The sequence below is a fragment of the Dreissena polymorpha genome, chromosome 3 (assembly GCF_020536995.1).
Source record: "Dreissena polymorpha isolate Duluth1 chromosome 3, UMN_Dpol_1.0, whole genome shotgun sequence".
NCBI classification, from domain to species: domain Eukaryota; kingdom Metazoa; phylum Mollusca; class Bivalvia; order Myida; family Dreissenidae; genus Dreissena; species Dreissena polymorpha.
The window spans coordinates 54,163,270-54,190,618 of record NC_068357.1 but is presented as its reverse complement, the minus strand read 5'-3'; the positions used below and the strand labels follow the sequence as shown (position 1 = coordinate 54,190,618).

General features: G+C 36.7%; 1 protein-coding gene across 3 annotated transcripts in view; it reads right to left on the bottom strand.

The window, feature by feature from the left end:
- Positions 1 to 27,349, bottom strand: part of LOC127874198 (WASH complex subunit 5-like) — an 82,051-nt gene that overhangs the window by 47,278 nt on the left and 7,424 nt on the right. For all 3 annotated transcript variants that reach the window (XM_052418408.1, XM_052418407.1, XM_052418409.1), the window contains 9 exons: positions 26,690 to 26,774; positions 25,495 to 25,595; positions 23,916 to 24,038; positions 22,205 to 22,430; positions 21,811 to 21,924; positions 20,190 to 20,367; positions 12,776 to 12,900; positions 9,730 to 9,859; positions 5,967 to 6,079 (listed from right to left, as the gene is read on the bottom strand). In XM_052418408.1, the coding sequence (XP_052274368.1) occupies positions 5,967 to 6,079; positions 9,730 to 9,859; positions 12,776 to 12,900; positions 20,190 to 20,367; positions 21,811 to 21,924; positions 22,205 to 22,430; positions 23,916 to 24,038; positions 25,495 to 25,595; positions 26,690 to 26,774 (1,195 nt within the window). The remainder of the gene's footprint in view (positions 1 to 5,966; positions 6,080 to 9,729; positions 9,860 to 12,775; positions 12,901 to 20,189; positions 20,368 to 21,810; positions 21,925 to 22,204; positions 22,431 to 23,915; positions 24,039 to 25,494; positions 25,596 to 26,689; positions 26,775 to 27,349) is intronic.

Sequence of the window (27,349 nt, the reverse complement as noted above, 5' to 3'; positions counted from 1 at the left end):
TGCAGCTCCACAAGATACACATGCATGCCAAATATGAAGTTGCTGTGTTCAATATTAAAATTTTAGGAAAGAAAAATACAATGATATTTGACCTTTGACCTTGAAGGATGACCTTGACCTTGACTTTTCACCACTCAAAATGAGCAGCTCCATGAGATACACTGAGACTGAATGGAGAAAAAAAAATAAAAAATTGACCTTTGACCTTTAAGGATGACCTTGACCTTGACCTTTCACCACTCAAAATGTGCAGCTCCACAAGATACACATGCATGCCAAATATGAAGTTGCTGTGTTGAATATTAAAAAGGTTATGATAAAACGTTAACGAAGGTTAAAGTTTTAGGAAAGAAAAATACAATGATATTTGACCTTTGACCTTGAAGGATGACCTTGACCTTGACTTTTCACCACTCAAAATGAGCAGCTCCATGAGATACACATGTATGGTAAATATCAAGTTGCTATGTTCAATATTGCAAAAGTTATCAAACTTTAACCAAGGTTAAAGTTTTGGGACAGACAGACGGACGGACGGACGAACGGACGGACAGGCGGACGGACGGACGGACGGACGGACGGACAGACAGACAGACAGACAGACAGACAGAGACAGACAGACAGACAGGACAAAAACAATATACCCCGATCTATCGATCCGGGGGCATAAAAATGGCTAACTTTTTATTAAATTCTAAATTAAAATTCTCATGAGCAGAATTTGATTTAAAAAATAAATGGTTTATAATAAGCATGGATTAAGCTCTGAAATAAAAGAACAGTTTTAGTTGTCATGATAAAGGATCAACTTTCTTGACAATTTTCACAAAACACTGACTCTTGGTTTTAAAAAACCATGGAATCTATGGGTATAGGAATCTTGTATATGAGAACTTTTGGACCTGGTGCATGGATGTTGAAAATTGGAAAACTTGGACCTGGTGTAGGGATATTGAGAAAAGGAAGTCTTGGACGTGGTAAAGGGATATTGAAAAAAGGAACTCTTGGACCTGGTATGAGGATATTGAAAATAGGACCACTTGGTCTTGATATATGGATACAGTAGATTTCGCTTAATTGAATAGCCCATTTGTCACGTCCGAATATTCAATTATCCGGAGTATTCAATTATACGGAATCAGTTATATTTTCAAATGTTTTCACTAACCGGGTGTAATCCTCCTGGAAATTGTGCTTTTCATGAATAATCAAAACATTGTTTCGACACTTAAAGCGTTTAAAAAAAGTTAATGTTGGAATTTAATATTGAATCCACTATAAATATAATATAAATGTTTTGTTGAATTCCCAAATGAGAATACAAATTTTGTAATCCAAAACACACTTTCTAGCTTTAAATAAAACGTCCACATGTATTTCCTTTGCCCCCAACAAAAAGCTAGCGAAAACTATGCAGCCATGTACAATGTCACGCCATACGGTGCGTGTAATGATTTTTCCTATTTTCATTTTATTGCTTACCCAACGCTTACGCTAGCAACATCTATTGCTCATGTATTGTCCTGGTAAAAAGCGCGCGAAAATTAGCGTGGGTGTATATACACTGTCAAAGGAAAACTTTGTAGCGAAGAGAATGCTGTATCTTTGACGCCATTCTCTTCCAGGTAGTTAAGTTTTGAAACAGGTAATGTACTGTGTACTGATTTACTGGAAAATCTGGTCAATACTGGATTTAATTTTGGGTATTGTGAAAACATGATGAGTAGTGTTAACAAATGTGTGCGTTTTCGATTGTTTGACATCATGTTTAGATATGATTTACTGCGACGCATTTGTCATACATGCCATACGTCGCGGATCGTCCGGGACAGTCCCGGAAATGCATACCCATAATATGTCAAATGTCCCGGATTTCAGTAAAACCTTTATGTTCCTTATCTTAGCATGCAAATCTGTACTTGCCACTCATATTGCGTCATCTCCAAAGCAATGCCTGTCCGATTAGGCAAAAACGCTACGTGTCAGAATCGATCAATTGACGGGGGGTCCTACTATCTTGTCGATTGTCTCGTAAGTCACAGTCAAACAAAAGGGGTTAATTCGTTGTGAATTGGCTTGCTCAAAATTGATGGCTGTGTAGTTTAAACGGATTACGCGATGCACATTCATGAATAAATCCAGTTTCACCCGGATTTTCGCGGTGTCAGATTAATTCACACTCATATTGCGACAAACAACACGCCTTTACGCTTAGCGCATACAATGTAAGTTGTAACAGTTTGACGTCATAGCTTACACATCGGCGCCACCCATGACAACGTCCGAATTCATCACCCGTGTTACACACAGTCCACGTTTTAAGTGTATACAGTGACTGAAAATTAAATCAGCACTGAACTATCTCATGTTTATACACATGTGCTCTTTTCAAACACGCAAAACACGTGGCTTGTATCTAGTAACGGATGTAGAAATGTTTAATTTGTCAATTGTTTAAGCAATTTTGCGATGTTAATTATAATTTATTCTTCTTGTTTAAGTAACATTTTTTTTGTGCATTGATCTTAAATGGATGTTAAATTTGTTTATTCCAGGTAAGTAACATAAGTAATTTAACTAATTGGATATCACGAAAAAAATGCAAACCAAAAATACATGTATGACTTCATATATGGCTATTTGTATACATGTCCAGGAAAATCGGCAAATGTCCCGGAAAATTTAGCACAATGTCCTGGAATCGGTTTGGAAATTTATGGCATGTATGGCATTTGTGTAGGTTTATAAACACGAACTGAGAATATAGTGTAACATATTGCAAACTGTAGAGCAAGATAGTCAACAATTTGTTTCTAATCAGCAACACACTCTTTAATTGTTTCTAAGCAACAACAAACTGTTGAAGTGTGTTACTCGACAGTTTGCATTCGAAAGTTTGCACCTGACTGCACACCGGAGACTCCAGTGTTTGCATTGTACTTGCTCGCATACTATACCTGTTAGTCACGTGACGCTTGACAGACGCTGCATACATAAATGGTGTGAAATGAAAACAAAGGCAGTCAATTGAGCGTGTCTGTCAAAATCGTCGATACGATGCGTATCCTTGGAGATTTATGACATTCTTTGATGGATTATAGTGTGGATTATAGTGTTCAATAGAAAATTGACTATTCAATTAACCGAAATACGCCGTATTTCCTATCAGAATATGTGGAGTTTTTACAACGGGAAGAAATGCAAATGGTTTGGTGTTTTCAATTTCTATTCAATTAACCAAATTATTCGATTATCCGATATTCAATTAAGTGGAATCTACTGTATTGAAAATTGGTACTAACGGACCTGGTTTTTGGATATTGAATATAAGAACTCTTGAACCTCATGGTAAAGGGGTTCATATTTCCAGGCATCATATTAAAAGAAACAAGAAACTGTCGGAGACGGGTGATGCTCCCCAAAGTTTTTTTTGTCACAATATTGCACTATATATTCAGATAAAAGGAAACGTCTTGAGGGGCATAACTTTGGACACAAAATAATACGATGGATGGTTTAGCAGCTTAAAAATTTCAAAGGGCCATAACTCTCTAAATAAATCATCTAACCAGAACCCACAAATAACATGCGCATCTCCTCAAGGTAGTTAAGCTTCCCATAAAGCTTCATTGTATTCCAGTCAGTAGTTGGTGAGAAATAACCCGGACAAGAATTGCACTATATGCACAGTTTATAGAAAATTTCAAAGGGCCATAACTCCGTGAAAATCATCCGACCATAACCGGCTGATAATATGCACATCTCCTGTTGGTAGTGAAGCTTCCAATAAAGTTTCATTGAATACCCGTAAAACGTTACTGAGAAATAGCTCGGAAAAGAATTGCACTGTATGTGCAATGGAAAATTTCAAAGGGCCATAACTCTGTAAACAAGACTATTGCCAAGCAATAAAAGTCCCCTACCGGCTCCACCATTGTCAGAAATTTCACCATTTTCAGAATTTTTGTTTTTTGTTTCCATAGCAACCACAATTTTTGACATAGGAACAAACTGAAATGACGTGCATAATATCCATATTGCAATCTATCCATGTTCCAAGTTTCATGAAAAAATATTAAGAACTTTTCAAGTTATCGCAGGATCTAGAAAAAAACAACATTTTCAGCACTATTTCTAGTCCATTTGTTGCCATAGCAACCACAATTTTTGACGTAGGAACAAAATGAAATGACGTGCATAATGTCCATATTGCCATCTATCTATGTTGCAAGTTTCATGAAAAAATATTAAGAACTTTTCAAGTTATCGCAGAATCCAGAAAAAAAACACCATTTTCAGCACTATTTCTAGTCTATTTGTTGCCAAAGCAGCCACAATTTTTGACGTAGGAACAAAATGAAATGACGTACATAATGTCCATATTGCCATCTATCCATGTTTCAAGTTTCATGAAAAAATATTAAGAACTTTTAAAGTTATCGCAGGATCCAGAAAAAACACAATTATCAGCACTATTTCTAGTCTATTTGTTGCCATAGCAACCACAATTTTTGACGTAGGAACAAAAAGAAATGACGTGCAAAATGTCCACATTGCCATCTATCCATGTTCCAAGTTTCATGAAAAAAAAAAAAGAACTTTAAAAGTTATCGCAGGATCCAGAAAAACCACCATTATCATCACTATTTCTAGTCTATTTGTTGCCATAGCAACCACAATTTTTGACGTAGGAACAAAATGAAATGGCGTGCATAATGTCCATATTGCCATCTATCCATGTTCCAAGTTTCATGAAAAAATACTCAGAACTTTTAAAGTTATCGCAGGATCCAGAAAAGTGTGACGGACGGACGGAGACAAAACAATGTAGGGGTGAAACTGGTAGGGGACTAAAAATCATCCGACGAGAACTGGCTGATAATATGCACATCTCCTCTTGGTAGTGAAGCTTACCATGAAGTTTCATTGAATTCCAGTCATTAGTTGCTGAGAAATAGCCCGGACAAGAATTGCACTATATGTACAAATAATGGATAATTTGAAAGGGTCATAACTCTGTGAAAAATCATCCGACCAGAACTGGCTGATTACGTGCACATCTCCTTTTGGTAGTTAAGCTTCCCATAAAGTTTCATTGAATTCCGGTCATTGGTTGCTGAGAAATAGCCTGGACACGAATTGCACTATAAGTACAGTTAATAGAAAATTTCAAAGGGCCATAACTCTGTGAAAAATCATCCGACCAGAACTGGCTGATAATATGCACATCTCCTCTTGGTAGTGAAGCTTCCCATAAAGTTTCATTAAATTCCAGTCACTAGTTTATGAAAAATAGCCCGGACAAAAATTGTGCACGGACGGACGGACACACGCACGGACAGACGAAGCGGCGACTATATGCTCCCCCCAATTTTTTTTGGAAGGAAGCATAAAAACCAGATATAAAATAAGTAACTCCCAGTCTGTTCTGGTTTTATGCTGTTTGCTTCTCATAAGTATCTTAGGGTTGGAATTGAAGCCTTTAAAACTTTAATTTAGTAAGAAAGGGTTTTAATTAAATTTAACTTTCTTAGGGACTACAAATGCGGCAAAATACGTATCCAAGTGGTAAAGGGTTAAATACATATCTAAGGGTTAAATACATATCTAAGTGGCAGGGCTTACTCTGCCATTCGCCAAATTAGCCAATGGCTACAAATTGAACTATTTGGCTAAAGAAAAATCTATTTGGCTACAACTTTTTCTTCATTAAAACTTAAAAATAGCCAAAAATAGAAGAATTTTTCCCTAAGAAGGTGAATTTGGCTAAAGAAATTTTTGAGTCAGGGGAAGCCCTGAGTGGTAAAGGGTTAAATACATATCTAAGTGGTAAAAGGTTAAATACATATCTAAGTGGTAAAGGGTAAGACATGTATTTAAGTGGTAAAGGGTTAAATACATATTTAAGTTGTAAAGGGTTGAATACATATCTAAGTGGTAACGGGTTAACATTCTAGCGGCCTCACCTCCTCTAGCGCCTGTATGAGCTGCACTATTTTACGCCCAGCAGACGTAGAGTCGTCATAGTTCAGGGAGTTGATCTGTTTAGCCATCTCTGCAAACCAGGCCTGCAGATTTTCTGAAAACCAGAACCAGCCTCATGTTAAATACAGTTGCAGTAAAACCAGAACCAGTCACATGTTAAATACGGTTGCAGTAAAACCAGAACCAGTCACATGTTAAATATGGTTTCAGTAAAACTAGAACCAGTCACATGTCAAATACGGTTGCAGTAAAACCAGAGCCAGTCACATGTTTAATATGCTTGCAGGAAAACCAGTAACATGTTAAGTTTCGTTGCAGTAAAACCAGAACCAGTCACATGTTAAATACGGTTGCAGTAAAACTAAAACCAGTCACATGTTAAATACGGTTGCAGGAAAATCAGAACCAGTCACATGTTAAATACGTTTGAATGAAAACCAGTCACATGTTAAATACAGTTGCAGTAAAACCAGAACCAGTCACATGTTTAATACGGTTGCAGTAAAACTAGAACAAGTCATGTGTTATATAAGGTTGCAGTAAAACTAGAACCAGTCACATGTTAAATACAGTTGCAGTAAAACTAGAACCAGTCACATGAGCCTCCGTCTGAGAAAACTTGGCTTAATCCATGTGTGTAAAGTGGCATCCAAGAAAAATCAGGGAAACATTTTCTGCTTTTCTGGATTTTTTTGTTTAAAGGAAGTATTTTCTTAATGAAAATATAGATTAGGCAGAGAGTGTTGTCCCTGATTAGCCTGGGTGGACTGCATAGGCTAATCTGGAATGACACTTTCCCACATGCATGAAGTCCAGTTTTCTCAGAACCAGGCTTGTAAAGTTGCGGGAATGAGCCAGTGGACAGGGTAACAAGTGCACCGCATAACTGGTGCCAACGCTCAGCTGCAGGTGCAGTTTTGAATAAATGAAAGCTTGTCAGATTTTTTTTTGATTTTTTTTTAGAGGTCGCAGTGAACTTGACCTAGTGACCCAAGTGTGGCATGTGGCGTGTAGAACTCATCAAAGTGCATCTACCGGCCGGCGGACAGCGGAAGACAAGCTGGCTATGACAATACCTCGGGTTTTCTCCAAAAACCCCTAGCTAAAAATCACGCGTTAATTATTGTAGTTTTTAACAAGCTACTGTTTAAAACATAACCTATATTATTTTGTGAATTTAGCATATTAATTGGTTAAGTGTATTAATTCAATAAAGTTTATTAAGGGCATTAAGTGTATTAAGGGTTCTTAGTGCATTATGAGAATTTTGTGAATAAAAAGAACAAAGTGTATCAAAGGGGCCATTTCACGTTTTGGTAAATTTATCAAATTAAAAAAGATTGTTTCAGATTCTCAAATTTTCGTTGTAGTTATATTTGTGAGGAAACAGTAATACTGAACATTTACCATGCTCTAAAATATTGATTAAACACATCTTTTGACGAGTTAAAAACCTGAAAATTATAAAGCGTTGCAATGTGAAATGATTAAATAATTTGGAGAGTTCCGTTGTTGTCGTTAAGTATATAATACAGGCCTTGAAGAATCCACTTAACCGCTCGCATATGCGAGTGAAGTTGACGGTCGGGCGAGTAAAGTTTGTTCAATACTCGACCGACCAGGCGAGTGCTGTTTTTCAAGTTGAGAAATATAAATTCAGTTCCAGAACTCCTGCCGCATTGATACAAATTGCGAACAATTTTTCAAATGAACAAAAAATAGGTTTAGTACACAAAGAAACTACACTTTCGTTTTGACTATGAAAAATTACGTCACGGGCACAGTAAAAATAATTCTCGAAATCGGCTGCGCTCTTTTCGTAGGTGTCAGTGCTCTTAGCTAATCAATTAAAAGTAAAAAAAAACAACAGTTAAATATATTGATCATTCCGTGAAGAATAAAATTTCATTTTAATGTAAATATCAATGAAAAAATAATACATAACTGGTTAATTATAATTCTTCTTATATTTAATTAAAAATAAACAGAAACAATAATTATTAATAAACAGAATAATTCGTGATCAGAAGCCTTAGCCAAAATTTACCAAATTGTAACCATTTGTTAATCAAGCGTGTGTTTCAGTAAAAGTTCGTCTGAAATATTAAAACTCGGCATAGAAAAAGGTTCTATTTTAAAATATCTGCAAGGTGGTGGAGACAGGGAACAGAAAGAAAGGTCATCAAAACAAGAAGCGCAAAGTATTGAGAAAATGAAACAGGTGCAGAAATCGTAAGGAAAGCAAATAAAATCCATCAGATAATGTATTTAATTTGTTTGCAGTTTAGTGTCACTATGTTACGTAGGTTAAAAAGGTTCTGGTTGATCACTATAAATATAGATATATATTTTTTTAAATGCAAGGCGAGTAAATTAAAGTGAAGGGCGAGTGGATTGTCAGGCCTACTGCTCTGCAGGGCGAGTGGCTCTGGAAAAATTCTTCAAGGCCTGTAATACATCACTCATTGTATGAGCATGGATGGCCGAGTGGTCTAAGTGGTAGACTTTTATTCCAGGGGTCAGTGGTTTGAACCCAGTTGAGGGTTACTTATTTTTTCTTTTAATTTTATTCTTGTTATTTTACTGGAGCTTTTTAGATCCAATGTTAACATTATCAAGGGAGTTAAGTGTATTAATGGAATTAAATGTATTAAAGGGATCTTTTCACGGTTTGGTAAATTGACAAAATTGAAAAAAGTTGTTTCAGATTCGCAAATTTTCGGTTTAGTTATGATATTTGTGAGGAAACAGTATTATTGAACATTTGCCATGGTCTAATATAGCCATTATATGCATCTTTTGACGATTTAAAAACCTAAAAATTATAAAGCGTTGCAACGTGAAACGATTGAATAATTTGGAGAGTTCTGTTGTTGTCGTTTAAATTTGTGAAACTACGAAGATTGCATAACGTATAAAATACGCATTTTATGTATGCTTGGCAGGATAGCTCAGTTGGCCAATGCGTTTTTACTTTAGGATTCCGGGGGTCACTGGTTCGAGCCCTACAGCGGGCTACTTATTTTTCCTTTTTAAAATTTTATTTTTGATTTTTTACTGGAGCTTTTAAATTTTTAATGTTTACATTTATCAATATAAAGCATTTAATGACAAACTTCAAAACATGCCAAAATCTGTGAAAAGGCCCCTTTAAGGGATTATTTGTAATTAGGAAATAATGGCACCCTTATACATAACATGTCTAACTACCAACTACAAAAAAGCTATTACACAGTATTTTGTTATCAACATATTAAAAGTGTTACATACATCAACTTGCTTGCAATTAAGAATTTGGGATTAACTTGGGAAAAACGGAACATTTGCATTACAAATTATGTTGTTTTGGCTCTAAATCAATATATTTTACATACTTAAAAGGTATAACATGCAAATTAAACTTCACTTAGACAGCAATTGCAAAAGACTAATAATTTCTTGGAAAAGTTTGTATATTAGGATGCTACAAATAAACTACAGCAGTTGCCCATCATCTGATCATCTGACCAACTTGAACCCAACTTAAACAGGCCTCAATGGTGTTGTGGATATGGTGTCTGCCTAGCGATTGGGAGGTCACTGGTTCGATCCCACTGTTGGAGCGTTCTTAAGATTTCCCCCATAGTCACCAAGTACTGATTCTAGTTCCAGGAAACAGACTTGAGAGTGTTTTAAATACGCCTTAGGCTTTCTATACAATCAAGTTAAAATAAATAGGTTTAAAAAAACTTGAACCCCACGTACCATTTTTCTCGACTCTCGTTAACGGTTTTGTTCCAGAGAATACATCCGACAGCTCCTGTATTCGCTCGCTACCTTCCTTTTTGTACGCCTCCCATTTCATTTGCTTGTCTGCCAACATCTGCTTGAACAGCTGTTTGAAAACAAGTCTACTGATATACGAACGTAATTGCCTGCAAACTGAAAAATATAAACTGGGCAATGACATTTATTTCGTTAATGGTATGCAGATTTTATAAACAGCTATGACATCCTTTAAAAAAAAATCTTTTTAACATTTACTGTAGAATTATTTTTTTCCATTATGGCTGTTACATGGGATATTATGAAGAACAAGAGATGTGTTTGTCAGAAACACAATGTCCCCTATTGCGCCGCTTTGAAGCCATATATTTGACCTTTGACCTTAAAGGATGACCTTGACCTTTCACCACTCAAAATGTGCAGCTCCATGAGATACACATGCATGCCAAATATCAAGTTGCTATCTTCAATATTGCAAAAGTTATGGCCTATGTTAAAGTTTTCGGACGGACGCACAGACTGACAGACAGACGGACAGACGGACAGTTCAACTGCTATATGCCACCCTACCGGGGCATAAAAAGTTGCAACCAAATACAATTTTATTTCGCCAAATTTTCTAATTAGTAACAATTTGCTTATTTTCTCATTAATATTCAAGTAAGCCTGGCGCAATACTTCTGGTTTTATGCTGGTTGCATATAGCCATTCCTACTTTGCATCTGAATGGGAAAGGGTTAATAAACCTCTTTTAACTTGAACTCAAACAGTGCAGTGTTCATACATATGTACCTCTTTAAACTTGAACTCAACAAGTGTAGTGTTCAGTACCTCTTTTAACTTAAACACAAACTGCGCAATGTTCACTTCTTTAAACTTAGACACAAACGGTGAAGTGTTAAACCTCTTTAAACTTAAACACAAACGATGCAGTGTTCATACCTCTTTTAACTTGAACTCAAACTGTGCAGTGTTCATTCCTTTTTTTAACTTGAACTCAAACTGTGATTGTTAATAACTCTTTTAACTTGAACTCAAACTGTGCAGTGTTCAGTGCCTCTTTTAACTTGAACTCAAACTGTGTGGTGTTCATACCTTTTTTTAACTTGAACTCAAACAGTGCAGTGTTCATACCTCTTTTAACTTTAACTCAAACTGTGCAATGTTCCTACCTATTTTAACTTGAACTTAAACCATGCAGTGTTCATACCTTTTTTAACTTGAACTCTAACGATGCAGTGTTCATACATTTATTAACTTGAACTCAAACTTTGCAGTGTTCATACCTCTTTTAACTTGAACTCAAATTGTGAAATGTTCATGCCTCTTTTAACTAGAACTCAAACTGTGCAGCGTTCATACCTATTTTAACTTGAACTCAAATAGTGCTGTGTTTATAGCTCTCTAAACTTCAACTCAAACTGTGCCATGTTCAGTACCTCTTTTAATTCCAACTCAAACTGTGCAGTGTTCATACCTCTTTTTACTAAAACTCAACCTGCGCAGTGTTCAGTTACTCTTTTAACTTGACCTCAAACGGTGCAGTGTTCAGTACCTCTTTCAATTTAAACTTAAACTGTGCACTGTTCATACTTCGTTGAACTTGAACTTAAACTGTGCAGTGTTCAGTACCTTTTACCTTGAATTCCAACTGTGCAGTGTTCATACCTCTTTTTACTTGAACTCAAACTGTGCAGTTTTCAGAATCTCTTTTAACTTGAACTCAAACTGTGTAGTGTTCATACCTCTTTAAACTTGAACTCCAACTGAGCAGTGTTCATACCTCTTTTAACTTGAACTCAAACTGCTCTATGTTCAGTACCTCTCTTAACTTGAACTCAAACTGTGCAGTGTTCAGTACCTCTTTTAACTTGAACTCAAATGGTACAGTGTTCATACCTCTTTTAACTTGAACTCACACTGTGCAGTGTTCAGTACCTCTTTTACTTAGATTCAAGCATTGCAGTGTTCAGTACCTTTTTTAATTTGAACTCAAACAGTGCAGTGTCCAGGACCTCTTTTAACTTGAAAATCAAACTGTGGAGGGTTTATACCTCTTTTAACTTGAACTCAAACTGTGCAGTGTTCAGTACCTCTTTTAACTTGAAAATCAAACTGTAGAGGGTTTATACCTCTTTTTACTTGAACTCAAACTGTGCAGTGTTCAGTACCTCTTTTAACTTGAACTCAAACTGTGAGTGTTCATACCTCTTTTTACTTGAACTCAAACTGTGCAGTGTTCAGTACCTCTTAAGTTGAACTCAAACTGTGAGTGTTCATACCTCTTTTAACTTGAACTCAAACTGCACAGTGTTCAGTACCTCTTTTTACTTGAACTCAAACTGTGCAGTGTTCAGTACCTCTTTTAACTTGAACTCAAACTGTGCAGTGTTCATACCTCTTTTAACTTAAACTCAAACTGTGAGTGTTCATACCTCTTTTTACTTGAACTCAAACTGTGCAGTGTACAGTACCTCTTTTAACTTGAACTCAAACTGTGAGTGTTCATACCTTTTTTAACTTGAACTCAAACTGCACAGTGTTCAGCACCTCTTTTTACTTGAACTCAAACTGTGCAGTGTTCAGTACCTCTTTTAACTTGAACTCAAACTGTATAGTGTTCATACCTCTTTTAACTTGAACTCAAACTGTGAGTGTTCATACATCTTTTTACTTGAACTCAAACTGTGCAGTGTTCAGTACCTCTTTTAACTTGAACTCAAACTGTGCAGTGTTCAGTACCTCTTTTAAGTTGAACTCAAACTGTGCAGTGTTCAGTACCTCTTTTAATTTGAACTTAAACTGTGCAGTGTTCATACCTTTTTTTACAAACCTTTTTTTAACTTAAACTCAAACTGTGAGTGTTCATACCTCTTTTTGCTTGAACTTAAACTGTACAGTGTGCAGTACCTTTTTCAACTTGAACTCAAACTGTGCAGTGTTCAGTACCTCTTTTAACTTGAACTCAAACTGTGAGTGTTCAGTACCTCTTTTAACTTGAACTCACACTGTGCAGTATTAATACCTCTTTTAATTTGAACTCAAACTGCGCGGTGTTCAGCAGTAGCTCAAACACGTGCAGGGGACTGTACTTGCTGTCAGTAAGCACCTGGTCTCGCAGCTGCTTGCAACGCTTGTTGGTCTCCGCACCTGGTGTGGAATACGTATAGATTGTTGTCATTAGTTACTGACTGGCGAGCATCTTCATCATTTCAAATAATTAAAACGTTGGCTGTGTTTTCAGGAACTGATTTTATTGTATAACATATGAGTGTGCTACATCCCTTGCCAGATGGCTCAGATTTAAATGAAAACTGCTTGTTCCAAATGGTTATGATATGTTTATGATTTCAAAAAAGTTTTATAAACTTGCAAAGTTATCCAAAGAGGTCGTTTTGGGAGGTTAAAATGTTTATGCAAATAAGCATTTGAGTATTGTTAATACTTTTAAAATGTACATTTCATATTATATTTAACAGAACCTCTTAACTCTTTCAGTGCGGGAACCGAATTTTGAAGGCCTTTGCAAACAGTTTGGATCCAGATGAGACGCCACAGAACGTGGCATCTCATCTGGATCCAAACTGTTTGCTATTCTGATAGTATTTTTTTTTTTAAATCGAAGAAATGCTAATTGTAGAAATTCAGCAGACGACATTTTAGCAGACGATAAATTTCCCAGCATGCAAAGGGTTAAAGACAGAGTGCAAGTGTGCAAAACAAGATTACTTTAGATAACTAGGGAGACTAAAAATGTCATATGCTTCACTATAATGTACAAGCAGCTTCCCTTGCTTTTATACTGCATTATTCATCAACACACAGAAACAGCACTAGAGTTGACAGCAGAAACAATTACGGCATGAATTTTATTCTCTATTGAAATTACCACACTTGATGAAATGTTTAAACCTGATGTGTAATGTTAACAAACATTTATACATTTACTTTTCATGAGTAAACTTAATGGAAATATAAGCAATTGTTACCCCTTGTAAATAGTTGTATTTAGTCAGAAAAGCGTAAGTGAATGCTTTATCACTGTAACCAGTTTATATTCATCAGGCAAGAAAATTCTAACTAGGTTAACATTTGTCATTGTTTTCTTCAAATATCACATCATTTGTATGTAAGATGAAGTGAAAGAAATATGTTGCTTAACAAAAGTGTTGCATAGTAATGGTGTCCATATTAGAAACCACCAGGATTAAAAACAACAAGAGATGTGTTTGTCAGTAACACAATGCCCCCGAATGCGCCACTTTTTTTTTTTTTAAACTTTGACCTTGAAGGATGACCTTGACCTTTCACCACTCAAAATATGCAGCTCCATGAGATAAACATGCAAGCCAAATATCAAGTTGTTATCATCAATATTGTAAAAGTTATGACCAAGGTAAAAGTTTTGTGACACATACAATGACAGACAGACAGACAGACAGGCCAACAATACACCCCCGATCATTCAATCTGGGGGCATAAAAATGGAGCAGATAACAGACGACCACAACAACACTACACAAAAAGAGTTATATAACCTCAAGGTTCTACTTGAAGTCACAAGGTAGATCCTCACTGTGGGAGCGCTCTTTAGATCTCTCCCCAAAGACACCAGTACTTTTTTCTACCAGGCATTTCAATAAGCCTTAGGTTTTTGATGCAATAAATCTAAAACTAGAGCTTTGTCACAGACGTGACGAATAACCCCACATGCCGCATTGACACATACTATTTGCATGTCGTCTTCACAAACAAGAGGGCCATGATGGCCCTGTATCGCTCCGCTGTTTTTTCTTTGCGAAAAAAACGTGTATTGCGCATGGGTTGAAATGTACTCAAGCATGTGACTTTCTCTTTCTATCCCTCGTCCCACTGGGCGCTTAAAGTTGGATGGGTGAGCATTTTTATATATGGAAAAAGTTACTACCGTGTTAACTAAACAGACAAAAAAGCCCGGAAATTGTTGCACAGATCCTTTGCTTATAACGTAGGTACATTTATCTCTCAAAAAGATATTGTCGTTCTTTCTATTTCACATATTTTTAGATGCTGAAGATCAAATCTACGCATTTGATTTGAAACAGATTCACAAGACCCATAGGAATCAAAATGCCTTAACCCTTTACCAAACAACACATTTTGGACTTTCCCAATTTGAAAGAGGTTGCAGACGTCAATTGAATTAAAATGGAATATGAAGGAAATGATCAGGTAGGGTAGAAATAATTGTGATAAAAGGAGAAATTGCTCATCAACCCACACATCCCTAAGACCAACAGGCCTGAGAATATTATGATCATCTAAAGATTATTTCTTTATATTTATAAATGTATTTAATTAAGTAATACATTTGACTTCTAAGATCATTTCATAACTGATATTAAGAAAATTATAAAATGGTCAGAAATATATATGGATTGTTGAGCAATTGACAATCATTTCAACAATTCATGATCAGTCACGATTCACAAATGGAACAATGAATAATAAGTTATTAAAAAGCAGCATATACGATAGTTAAGAACATTGCACTTCATTAATTTCAACACCTTCTCTTGGATACAAAGTTTGAGTTTACCGTGCAGTATCATATATTGACTTTCCTTGAAATAATTATGTTCATGGAAGTTGTGTTTTTAAAATCAATAATATATTATTAAACTGGTTTTAACACTACAAAAAAGACATGAAATTAACATGTCATCCAAAATATTTTCATCCGGATATATGGTCACTTTCGACATATTTAAATAAAACCCGACTTTTTTCAGTTTATAAGAAAAACATTCATAACACATGTTCTTACTTCAATGCCTTTGTATGCAGTCACCATCTGACCTAAAATGGCACTAAATGACAGGGTTTTATCTCATGTTTACAAGATGTTGATGTTGTTGTTGGTCACAGCCAAACGGCCGCAGTTATTTTCACTGGTAAACGTCAAATGTTCAGTTTTGTGACCCCCGGGGCCGGGTCAAATTTGAGCCCAGGGGAATAATTTGAACAAATTTGGTAGAGGACTATTAGATATCACTACATACCAAATTTAATAGCCCTAGGCTCTATAATTAAGAACAAGAAGATTTTTAAAGTTTGCACAAAATAGGCCTTATTTAAGCATATGTTCATTTTTGTGACCCCTGGGGCAAGGTCAAATTTGTTCCTAGGGGCATAATTTGAACAAACTAAGTAGAGAACTATTAGATGTCACTACCTACCGAATTTGGTAAAAATAGGCCCAATGGTTATGGACAAGAAGATTTTTATAGTTTGCACAAAATGGGCCCAATATAAGCATATGTTCAATTTTGTGACCCCTGGGGAACGGTCAAATTTGTTCCCAAGGGCTTAATTTGAACAAACTTGGAAGAGGACTATAAGATGTCATTACATACCAAATTTGGTAGCCCTATGCCATACGGTTATGGACAAGAAGATTTTTAAAGTTTGCACAAAATAGGCCATATATAAGCAAATTTTCGATTTTTTTACCCCCCAGGGCAGGGTCAAATTTGACCCCAGGGGCATAATTTGAACAAACTTGGTAGAACACTATTAGATGTCACTACATACCAAATTTGGTAGCCCAAGGCCCAATGGTTATGGACGAGAAGATTTTTAAAGTTTTCACAAAATAGGCCTTACATAAGCAAATGTTCAATTTTTTGACCCCCCGGGGCAGGGTCAAATTTGACCCCAGGGGCATAATTTGAACAAACTTGATGGAGGACTATAAGATGTCACTACATACAAAATTTGGTAGCCCTAGGCCCAATAGTTATGGACAAGAAGATTATTAAAGTTTGCACAAAATAGGCCTTATATAAGCAAATTTTCAATTTTTTAACCCCCCGGGGCATGGTCAAATTTGACCCCAGGGGCATAATTTGAAAAAACTTGGTAGAGGACTATAAGATGTCACTACATAGCAAATTTGGTAGCCCTAGGCCCAATGGTTATGGACAAGAAGATTTTTAAAGTTTGCACAAAATAGGCCTTATATAAGCAAATTTTCAATTTTTTAACCCCCCGGGGCAGGGTCAAATTTGACCCCAGGGGCATAATTTGAACAAACTTGGCAGAGGACTATAAGATGTCACTACATGGCATATTTGGTAGCCCTAGGCCCAATGGTTATGGACAAGAAGATTGTTAAAGTTTGCACAAAATAGGCATTATATAAGCAAATTTTCAATTTTTTAACCCCCTGGGGCAGGGTCAAATTTGACCCCAGGGGCATAATTTGAACATACTTGGTAGAGGACAATAAGATGTCACTACATACCAAATTTGGTAGCCCTATGCCATACGGTTATGGACAAGAAGATTTTTAAAGTTTGCACAAATAGGCCTTATATAAGCAAATTTTCAATGTTTTGACCCCCCGGGGCAGGGTAAAATTTAACCCCAGGAGCATAATTTGAACAAACTTGGTAGAGGACTATAAGATGTCACTACATAGCAAATTTGGTAGCCCTAGGCCCAATGGTTACGGACAAGAAGATTTTTAAAGTTTGCACAAAATAGGCCTTATATAAGCAAATTTCAATTTTTTGACCCACTGGGGCAGGGTCAAATTTGACCCCAGGGGCATAATTTGAAGAAACTTGGTAGAGGACTATAAGATGTCAATACATACCAAATTTGGTAGCCCTAGGCCTAATGGTTATGGACAAGAAGATTTATAAAGTTTGCACAAAATAGGCCTTTTATAAGCAAATTTTCAATTTTTTGACCCCCTGGGGCAGGGTCAAATTTGACCCCAGGGGCATAATTTGAACAAATTTGAAAGGGGTTCACCACATGAACATTCCTGAAAAATTTCATCAGATTTAGACCAGTAGTTTAGGAGAAGAAGATGTTTAAAGAAAAAGTTAACGCACGAACAGACGCACGCACGCACGGACGCACGCACACACGATGGACACAGGACCATGACATAAGCCCCGCTGGCCTTTGGCCAGTGGAGCTAAAAACAGCGGACACCATGCTCAATTTTTAAAACGCACTAAGTGACCCTTTGACCTAGTTTTTTACCCAGAAAGGCCCATGTTCTAACTTGGCCTTAAGATCATCTCCATAAAACTTCTGACCAAGTTTGGTAAAGATCGGATTTAAACTACTTGAATTAGAGAGCGGACACCATGCTGAATGTTAAAAAACGCACTCAGTGACCCGTGACCTAGTTTTAGGCCCGGAATGGCATATGTTCAAACTTGTCCTAGAGATCATTTAGATAAAACTTGTGACCAAGTTTGGTGAGGATTGGATGAAAACTACACTACAACGCCAATATATCGCGGTTGTTGGGATCCAAAGATCGCGAGCGCGATATATCCAGCGCTCGATATAATTCGAGAAATGTCTAACTAAATTGTATTGCGGCTAATTTGTCAAATTTCCCCAATGTTTTCATTTTATATACAGCGATGCTACATATTTTTATAGTAATAATTGCAAACCAATTCTACAATAAACATTTTTCATAACAACATACGTATCTGTATTTATCATAAAAACCAAAATGTAAATTATATTTTTCATTTTCTTGTACGATCGCTGGCGAAACAGTTCAAAACAAAAATTCTTGCCTTAAAAAAACGTCTAAAATATAATTGTGCATGGATTCGAATTTACCCTTATAAATAGTCCTAATGAAGGAACTGAAACAGCGTAACGGTAACGATACAGCGTGTTTGAATTATATTTTATTAAGAGGAAATGTCAATGCCACATAATTCGCGAGATACCGCGGTACTTTAGTTGAAATTTACAACGAAAATTTTAATGGAAATTAAATTATCTCAATGTTGTACCCGCTACGAAACTTTTATTTACAAATAAATACACCCACGCTAATTTTCGCGTGCTTTTTACAAGAACAAAGAAATTCATGACCAGTACCGAAATTAAACGATTTATATACCAGTAAACTGCCATTATTACCTTTGAAATGACACTAATTGGTTTTTTGTTTAGTGTTAAAAACAATCCCAGCCGTGTGTACACAACACTGTCACTTATCGACTGTTTTTCACGCTTCACTGCGTGCCATAGTAAGCCGCGACATATAGGGTGTTAATACTTGCTAGAACCGTTTTTTTGCTTAAGTTAGCGAATTCTCAGATTAAAACATGACATTTAGTGATCATGCTTGTCGGTTTTTTGGGAGCCATAGCCAAAGCGCGATATATTGGACAGCTCGATATAACGGTCCGCGATATATCGGCGTTGCAGTGTACTTGAATTAGAGAGCGGACAACATGGTGAGGTTTAAAACGCACTAAGATACCCTGTGACCTAGTTTTTGACCCGACATGACCAGTATTCAAACTTGACCTAGACATCATCTACATACAACTTCTGACCAAGTTTGGTGAAGATTGGATGAAAACTACTTGAATTAGAGAGCGGACAACATTGTGATGTTTAAAACGCACCCCGTGACCTTGTTTTTGACCCGGCATGACCCATATTCAAAGTTGCTCTTGACATTATCAAGATACAACTTCTGACCAATTTTGGTGAAGATTGGATAAAAACTACTTGAATTAGAGAGCGGACAACATGGTGAGGTTTAAAACACACTATAAGACCCCGTGACCTAGTTTTTGACCCGGCATGGCCCATGTTCGAACTTGACCCACACATCATCTAGTTACAACTTCTGACCAAGTGTGGTGAAAATCAGATTTAAACTACTTAAATAGAGAGCGGACACCATGCTCAATGTGATAAACGTACTAAGTGACCCTGTGACCTAGTTTATGATCTGGGATGGCCCAAGTTCGAACTTGGCCTTCAGATCATCTAGATAAAACTTCTGACCACGTTTGGTGAAGATCGGATGAAAACTACTTGAATAAGAGAGAGGACAACATGCTGAATGTTAAAAACGCACAAAGTGACCCACGTGACCTAGTTTTTGACCCGGCAAGGCACATGTTTGAACTTGGCCTTAAGATCATCTAGATACAACTTCTGACCAAGTTTGGTGAAGATCGGATGAAAACTACTTGAATTAGAGAGCTGACAACATGCTGAATGTTAAAAACGCACTAAGTGACCCCGTGACCTAGTTTTTGACCCGGCAAGGCCCATGTTTGAACTTTGCCTAGACATCATGTAGATACAACTTCTGACCAAGTTTGGTGAAGATCGGATGAATTAGAGAGCAGACACATAATACGGACCGACAGACAGACTGACAGACCGACCGAACGACGGACAGACAAGTTCACTCCTATATACCCCCCTAAACTTCGTTTGTGGGGGTATAAAAATGGTATTAAAATCTAAAACTTATGTAACCTAGGAAGGTAGAGAGTGAGTTGTGCAGCATGAGCCAGCACAGAGTCAGGCTATACTATAGACAATGTGTAATGTTACCTACTAGGGAAAACAGTGCAGGTTTACAGACAATGTGTAATGTTACCTACTGGGGGAGAGTGCGCAGGTGTGCAGCATGAGCCAGCGCAGGATTACGTTGGAGTCACGCATCACATTGAGCAGTTTTGGGATGCTGTCCAGTATAAATTCCTCGACCAGTACACCCTCCTTGAGGTACTTGTCAAGGACTGGCTGGAGCTTTGTAACCTTGGTAGCGTACTTCATCGACTGCAAATAGTTTTTGTTGTAAAATCACATTTAGCTTAAGCTCTGTGACTGCAATATTTATTTTTGGAAAACTTTCATTATGGAAATATTGTTTGTTGTAAGTTGCAATGGATGTAATATTGTTAGTTTGTTTCCCCTCTTGAATAATGTAGCTTAAGATATTTGAAGCTTTGTCACTTTCATAGTGGATAATAATACTTCATTGACTGTAAATATTGTTTGCTTATATTTGTATATTAAGAGCCTTGTTCTTGGGAAATGGACATGAACTTGAATTTAAAGGAGTAAAATGCAAATTTCAATATGATCTATAGGAGAAATCAAGATAAAATCCTTTATTAATGAGCCTCATTTTGGGAAAACTGGGCTCAATGCAAGGCTGTGCTGTCTGCACAGACAGACAGGCTCACACTTTCCTTTTAAACTGGATTTTCATTAAGGAGAGACCTCTTTTAACAAGAAATATTCCATAACAGCAGAAAGTGCCATCACTGATTACTTTTCTATTACTGATCACATATCTAGGACCACACTGTGCTCACATGCACTGATTACTTTTCTATTACTGATCACTTATCTAGGACTACACTGTGCTCACATGCACTGATTACTTTTCTATTACTGATCACTTATCTAGGACCACACTGTGCACATATGCACTGATTACTTTTCTATTACTGATCACTTATCTAGGAACACACTGTGCTCACATATCTAGGACCACACTGTGCTCACATATCTAGGACCACACTGTGCTCACATATCTAGGACCACACTGTGCTCACATATCTAGGACCGATCTGTGCTCACATATCTAGGACCACACTGTGCTCACATATCTAGGACCACACTGTGCTCACATCTATTACTGATCACATATCTAGGACCACACTGTGCTCACATATCTAGGACCACACTGTGCTCACATATCTAGGACCACACTGTGCTCACATATATAGGACCACACTGTGCTCACATATCTAGGACCGATCTGTGCTCACATATCTAGGACCACACTGTGCTCACATATCTAGGACCACACTGTGCTCACATCTATTACTGATCACATATCTAGGACCACACTGTGCTCACATATCTAGGACCACACTGTGCTCACATATCTAGGACCACACTGTGCTCACATATCTAGGACCACACTGTGCTCACATATCTTGGACCACACTGTGCTCACATATCTAGGACCACACTGTGCTCACATATCTAGGACCACACTGTGCTCACATATCTAGGACCACACTGTGCTCACATATCTAGGACCACACTGTGCTCACATCTATTACTGATCACATATCTAGGACCACACTGTGTTCACATATCTAGGACCACACTGTGCTCACATCTATTACTGATCACTTATCTAGGATGCTCATATGCATTAAGCCCAGTTTTCCCAGAATGTGGCTCATTTAATGTTTCACAGACCAGTTCCCGGACATTGCTGGTATCCAGGGTGTTGTTAAGGGCAGTCACTGCGGCCTTGTATGGGCTCCATGCATCCAGTAGGTTGACCGTTATCCCCATGTACACACTGACCACCTGTTAAAGCATATACATGTAGAGGAAAGTGTTGCTCATCAATCTCATGCACTTTCACTTCCAACCTCCCAACAGACTAACCTAAAATCATTATACCAAAGCTTTTTTGAAAGAGAGCATAGAAATTCTTTTTAAAAATTTTATACTGAAATAGGTATACTACATGTATATATTTTACAACGTAATGACTTTGTCATAACAATATTGCCAAAAAGTGTATAACATGCACAATTGTCAGGAAAGTATTTGTCTAAAATCTCACTAAAAGTGCATTACATACCCAATTATCAGGAAAGTGTTTGTCGACAATCTCCCGCATTTTTGCAGGCTGGTTGTGTAGTATCTCGGGTTCAAAGTACAGCAGGATGTAGAGCATGCTTGCCTGTGTGGCGAGAGCTGTGGACCGATGTTCAGGCAGGGGGTACGCTGATATCTGATTGTAGATATCGTCTGAACGCAGTCGCCCTATCACCATGTTGATAAACTCGGGGTCGATGGACACCCGACTAAAAGATAAGTTTCAAAATGGCTTTTTGAATACTTAAAGTGCTTAACTCTAAGATAATAAGAAATGTCTATACTTATTCATTTCACTGCTCTTTAAGTTAAGGGCATGTTTACATGTTTTAAATACTTTAAGATTTAATATAAATAGAAATATACATATTTGTGTCAATTCAGTCTTCATTGAGTTTAGTGCATGTTTACATGAAAATTATCATTTGAAAGGCACCTGTTTACATATTGGCAAACTTGAAAGTGACACTAAAATCCAAAAAGAAAGTTTACGTTATAACCAAACTCATGACACATATTTAATTCTTTCATATATATAATCTACAATCAAAATATTTAAATTATAAAGCTTTGAAAAATTATTTTTGTATAATATTTGGCAAAAATGTGTATTATATTATAGTTTGTGTGATCTTTTTTATGAGAACATTCATGTGGGAGTGTTGATTAGATCTCCCCACAAAGACAAGTACAGTCGAAACTGACCTAACGGCCACCTGAATTAACGGTCACCTGCAGACAGCGGTCAGTCTGGAATCCCCCCTACGAAAAACACTCTATATTACACTTGAATTGAACGGCCACCTCGCCATAACGGCCAACGGCCACTATATTCCACTCCGAAATGCATGTTTGACCTGAAATCAACGGTCACGCGTCAGTCGTCTCGAGTCGCGAAAACAGCACATCATTTATCTGTCTATTTTGCGGTTAAAGCGTCTGAAAGCGGTACTTGTCTTTGATATTATAAAAGCGGCCCGCTGAGAGTAAACAAATAATACGGTGTTGAGACGGTTTGTTTTCCGGGGATAATTGTGGGGGTATCTTCAAAAGAAAATATGTCAGAGTTAGTGACACGTTTAAAGTAATTATCACTAATTAAATGACCGCTAATTAGTACATGGTAATTTCAACGGTACAATTTCACCGTACTATCGGTTTATGACAGCGAATCCGCTTTTTAGACTTGTACGGACGTGGTGTCAACGGCACGTGACAAACTTTACTTACTGAATGAACGAGATGCATGAGTAAACAAATATACCAGCGTTGATAGTTATTGCTTTAGTTTAACAAGATGAAATTAAATCAATCTATAAGATATTACTCTGTATTATTCAATGTAAACACATAAGTTATTTCTGTTATTATGCTTAGTTAACGGCAATTAGCTTTTGTTTTACACTGTATGTAAATGACTGGGTGGGGTAACGACGTAGCAATACTACGAACTGACAAACCATCTTAACATTGTGATCCGAATTCAACGGTCACTTGTGGACAACAGTCACTTTGGCCATTTCCATTGACTGACCGCTGTTTTCAGGTTTGACTGTACTGTTTCTACCCATGAAATTGATTCCAGAGACTTTCAGTTAGCCTTATGTTTTTGTTTTAATAGACCTTAAATAAATAGGCATTAACAAGGATAAATATATCAAAATATATAAACATATATATTAAACAAGCCTTACGCAAAGAAGGATTCTGGGTAGTTTAGGGGTCTCTTTGGGGGCCCAGCATTCTGGAAACCCGTACTCCGCAGCAGTTTCAACACATCATCTATGTTCGAGTCTCCAGCTGAAGCCTTCTGAGCACTGAATTGAGAAACAGGATGACACAAGGTTGACAGGTTGAGAATAGAGAGCTTGACTAGCACTAGCAGACCTCTGGTTGACAATTTTGATCTACTTTTTTCCAAAATTTAGCCGCAGGGCTTTCCTCTGCATCTCATTTTTAACTTAAATTTACTCCCAAATTTTCATGTAAAATCAATAATAACAAGAAAGATGCTAAAAGTGTTTATAATTTAAACAATAAGACTAAAAAAAAGGTGCCTGGTTGAAATGCAGAGAATTTCCCAAGAATAACTTGCAATCCTCTGATTGACAATTTTTTCATATTTGGCAATACTGTTTTAAAAATTAAGCTTCAGGGCTTGCTTTTTTGAATTTGACAGTCAACTGTCAATGTAAATTATAATAAACAAAGAAGAAACAAACAAATTTGTTGAACTGACAATGATAGCCCACGCCAAAAAGATTTTTTTAATGGATGAGTGCAAATCCTTTGATATAGGGTATAATCATATAAAATAATTGTAAGTGAACGGTAATTTATTTTATGCATTGCAATTCTATTCATTGATATCTATACACCCATGAAGTTTCATGTGGAAATCTTGTAGAGTATCTGAGATATAACCTATCCATGAAGTTTATGTTGAAGTGTTGCATGATATCTGAGATATAACCTATCCATGAAGTTTATGTTGAAGTGTTGCATGATATCTGAGATATAGCCCTGAAACGTTTTGTGACAGAAGGACGGGCGGTCAAAGCCAATTTTATATCCCTACACATTCGGCGGGGGATAACTAGAATGTGTTGCATAAACTGCTGACCCAGGCATGTTTGTACACAGACAAATCCACTATTTATTTTACAGCAATCAACAAAGGTTAATCAGGGACCACACTTTCCGCATTTTTACTTCATTTTTGTTTAAAATAGACTTCCTCTAAACAAAAAATAGCGGAAACAGTCGTCCCTGAATAGCCTGACTGCGCAGGCTAATCAGGGAAGACACTTTACGCACATGCATTCAGCCAGTGTTCTCCAGAGAGAGGCTCACATCTTATTTCAATTAGTTAATCATGAGCAAAAATTATATTAGAAACACTGCACAATTTTGAAGACAAGTTTTAACACAGAATTCAATATCAATTTCCATGATGTAAAACAAAATGCTACACTATCACTTTCCCCCCACCCATAAGAAGCAAAGTGAAAATGGCTTTTGCAACCAGCATAAAACCAGAACAGCCTTCGAGTAACTCGCAGTCTGTTCAGTTTTTATGCTGTTTGCTGCTCATCAGTGTATAAGGGTTGGAAATGAAGCCTTTAAAAATTGAATCTAGTAAGAAAGGTATTTAATTAAAATTAACTATCTAAGGTACTACAAGTGGGTGAAAAATGTGTATCTAAGTGGTAAAAGGTTAACACAGTATTCAACACAAATTTCCATGATGTAAAACAAAATGCTGCACTAGACCTGTATCTGTAGTAGGAGACCATCATTCTCTCTCGGACAGTCCCGTCTATCTTCATGTCCAGGATTAGCAGCATGACTCCGTACAGGTACAACATCTCACACTGGAAGGATACAAGAGCTACCATGTTAGCTTAGTTTAAAACATTTTTATTATAGCTCAATTGCATCAAAACCCAAAGTTTATGGAAACATGAACAAGTCTGTTTCCTGGGTAGAACCAGTCCTTGATGCCTTTGAGGGATGTCTTTAGGAATGCTCACACAATAGGGATCAAACCTGTGACCTCCCTGTTGCTAGGCAGACACCATATCCACTACGGCAGGGCGACTTTAAGCTACCTTGTAATGTGTTCACTTGTAGGGTGTACCCCTCTCTTGGTCAACAACAACCTTTCTTTATGATGCACACCATGTAATGTGTTCACTTATAGGGTGTATCCCCCTCTCGTGGTCAACAACAACCTTTCTTTATGATGCACACCATGTAATGTGTTCACTTGTAGGGTGTACCCCTCTCTTGGTCAACAACAATCTTTCTTTATGATGCACATTTCGATAACAATCAGATTCAAACTACTCTGCTTATGACACATTAAATATGATTGAAATTACATTCTATGCATACACATCAGCAAGAATTTCAATTCCTCTTTAAATCTTGTTCTAGTAAAAAATATTCCTTTTACAACTTCATTCATCAAACAACTTTTTAAGTCTATATGTAATTTGAAATTCACATATTGTTAAACACTCCCCCTAAATTGACCATCTTGATTTTATATAGTCTAATGAAAGAGTTATTAATTGCAGAAAAAAATCAAATTGCTGTTTAACAATAATTCTGTGAAAATGGCAAAATTAAAAATCCACATTTCAAGATTTAAAATGAAGTTAATGAACTTTCAAATAGAACATTTACATAATGTCAACATGCCGCAATACCCTATAAACATTTGTCAAATGCAGATAAATGTAGTAACTTTAAACAGAAAGGGAGATTTAAGAACAATTGCAATTGCCCATTACAAATGAGTTGTGTTCTGGGAAAACTTGGCTTAATGCATGTATGTAAAGTGCTACATCCCAGATTAGCCTGTGCAGTTTTCCCTGAACAAGGCTAAAATCAGGAATATTCTTCTACAAAACTGGACTCAATCCTCTTAGACATAACAAAGTTGACCTCTTGAACAATTTACCATGAGCTGTTTTCCATCGTTGTTCAGAAGAACACTTTCCAAAGTTTGCTGAATGTAAACACCTTCATTGAGGTCTTCTAGGAACCTACAAATAACATTTTGATAAGATTGTATTTACATCATAATAAAATTGTAATAAGATTGTAATAACATTGTAATAACATTATAATAACATAGTAATAATATTGTCCTTATATTGTAATTACAAATCAACTGCAATTTCAAATATTGTATTCAAGAACCTAGCAATAACATTGTTATTTCAAACTAACTGCCATTTCCAATATTGTAATCATGAACCTATATCCATTTTCAACATTGTAATCATGAACTAACTGTCATTTCCAACATTGTTATCATGAACCTACTGCCATTGCCAACATTGTAATCATGAACCTACTGCAATTGCCAATATTGTAATCATGAACATACTGCCATTTCAAACATTGTAATCATGAACCTACTGCCAATGCCAACATTGTAATCATGAACCTACTGTCATTGCCAACATTGTAATCATGAACCTACTGCCATTTCCAGCATGGTAATTATGAACCTACTGCCATTGCCAACATTGGAATCATGAACCTACTGCCATTGTCAACATTGTAATAATGAACCTACTGCCATTGCCAACATTGTAATAATGAACCTACTGTC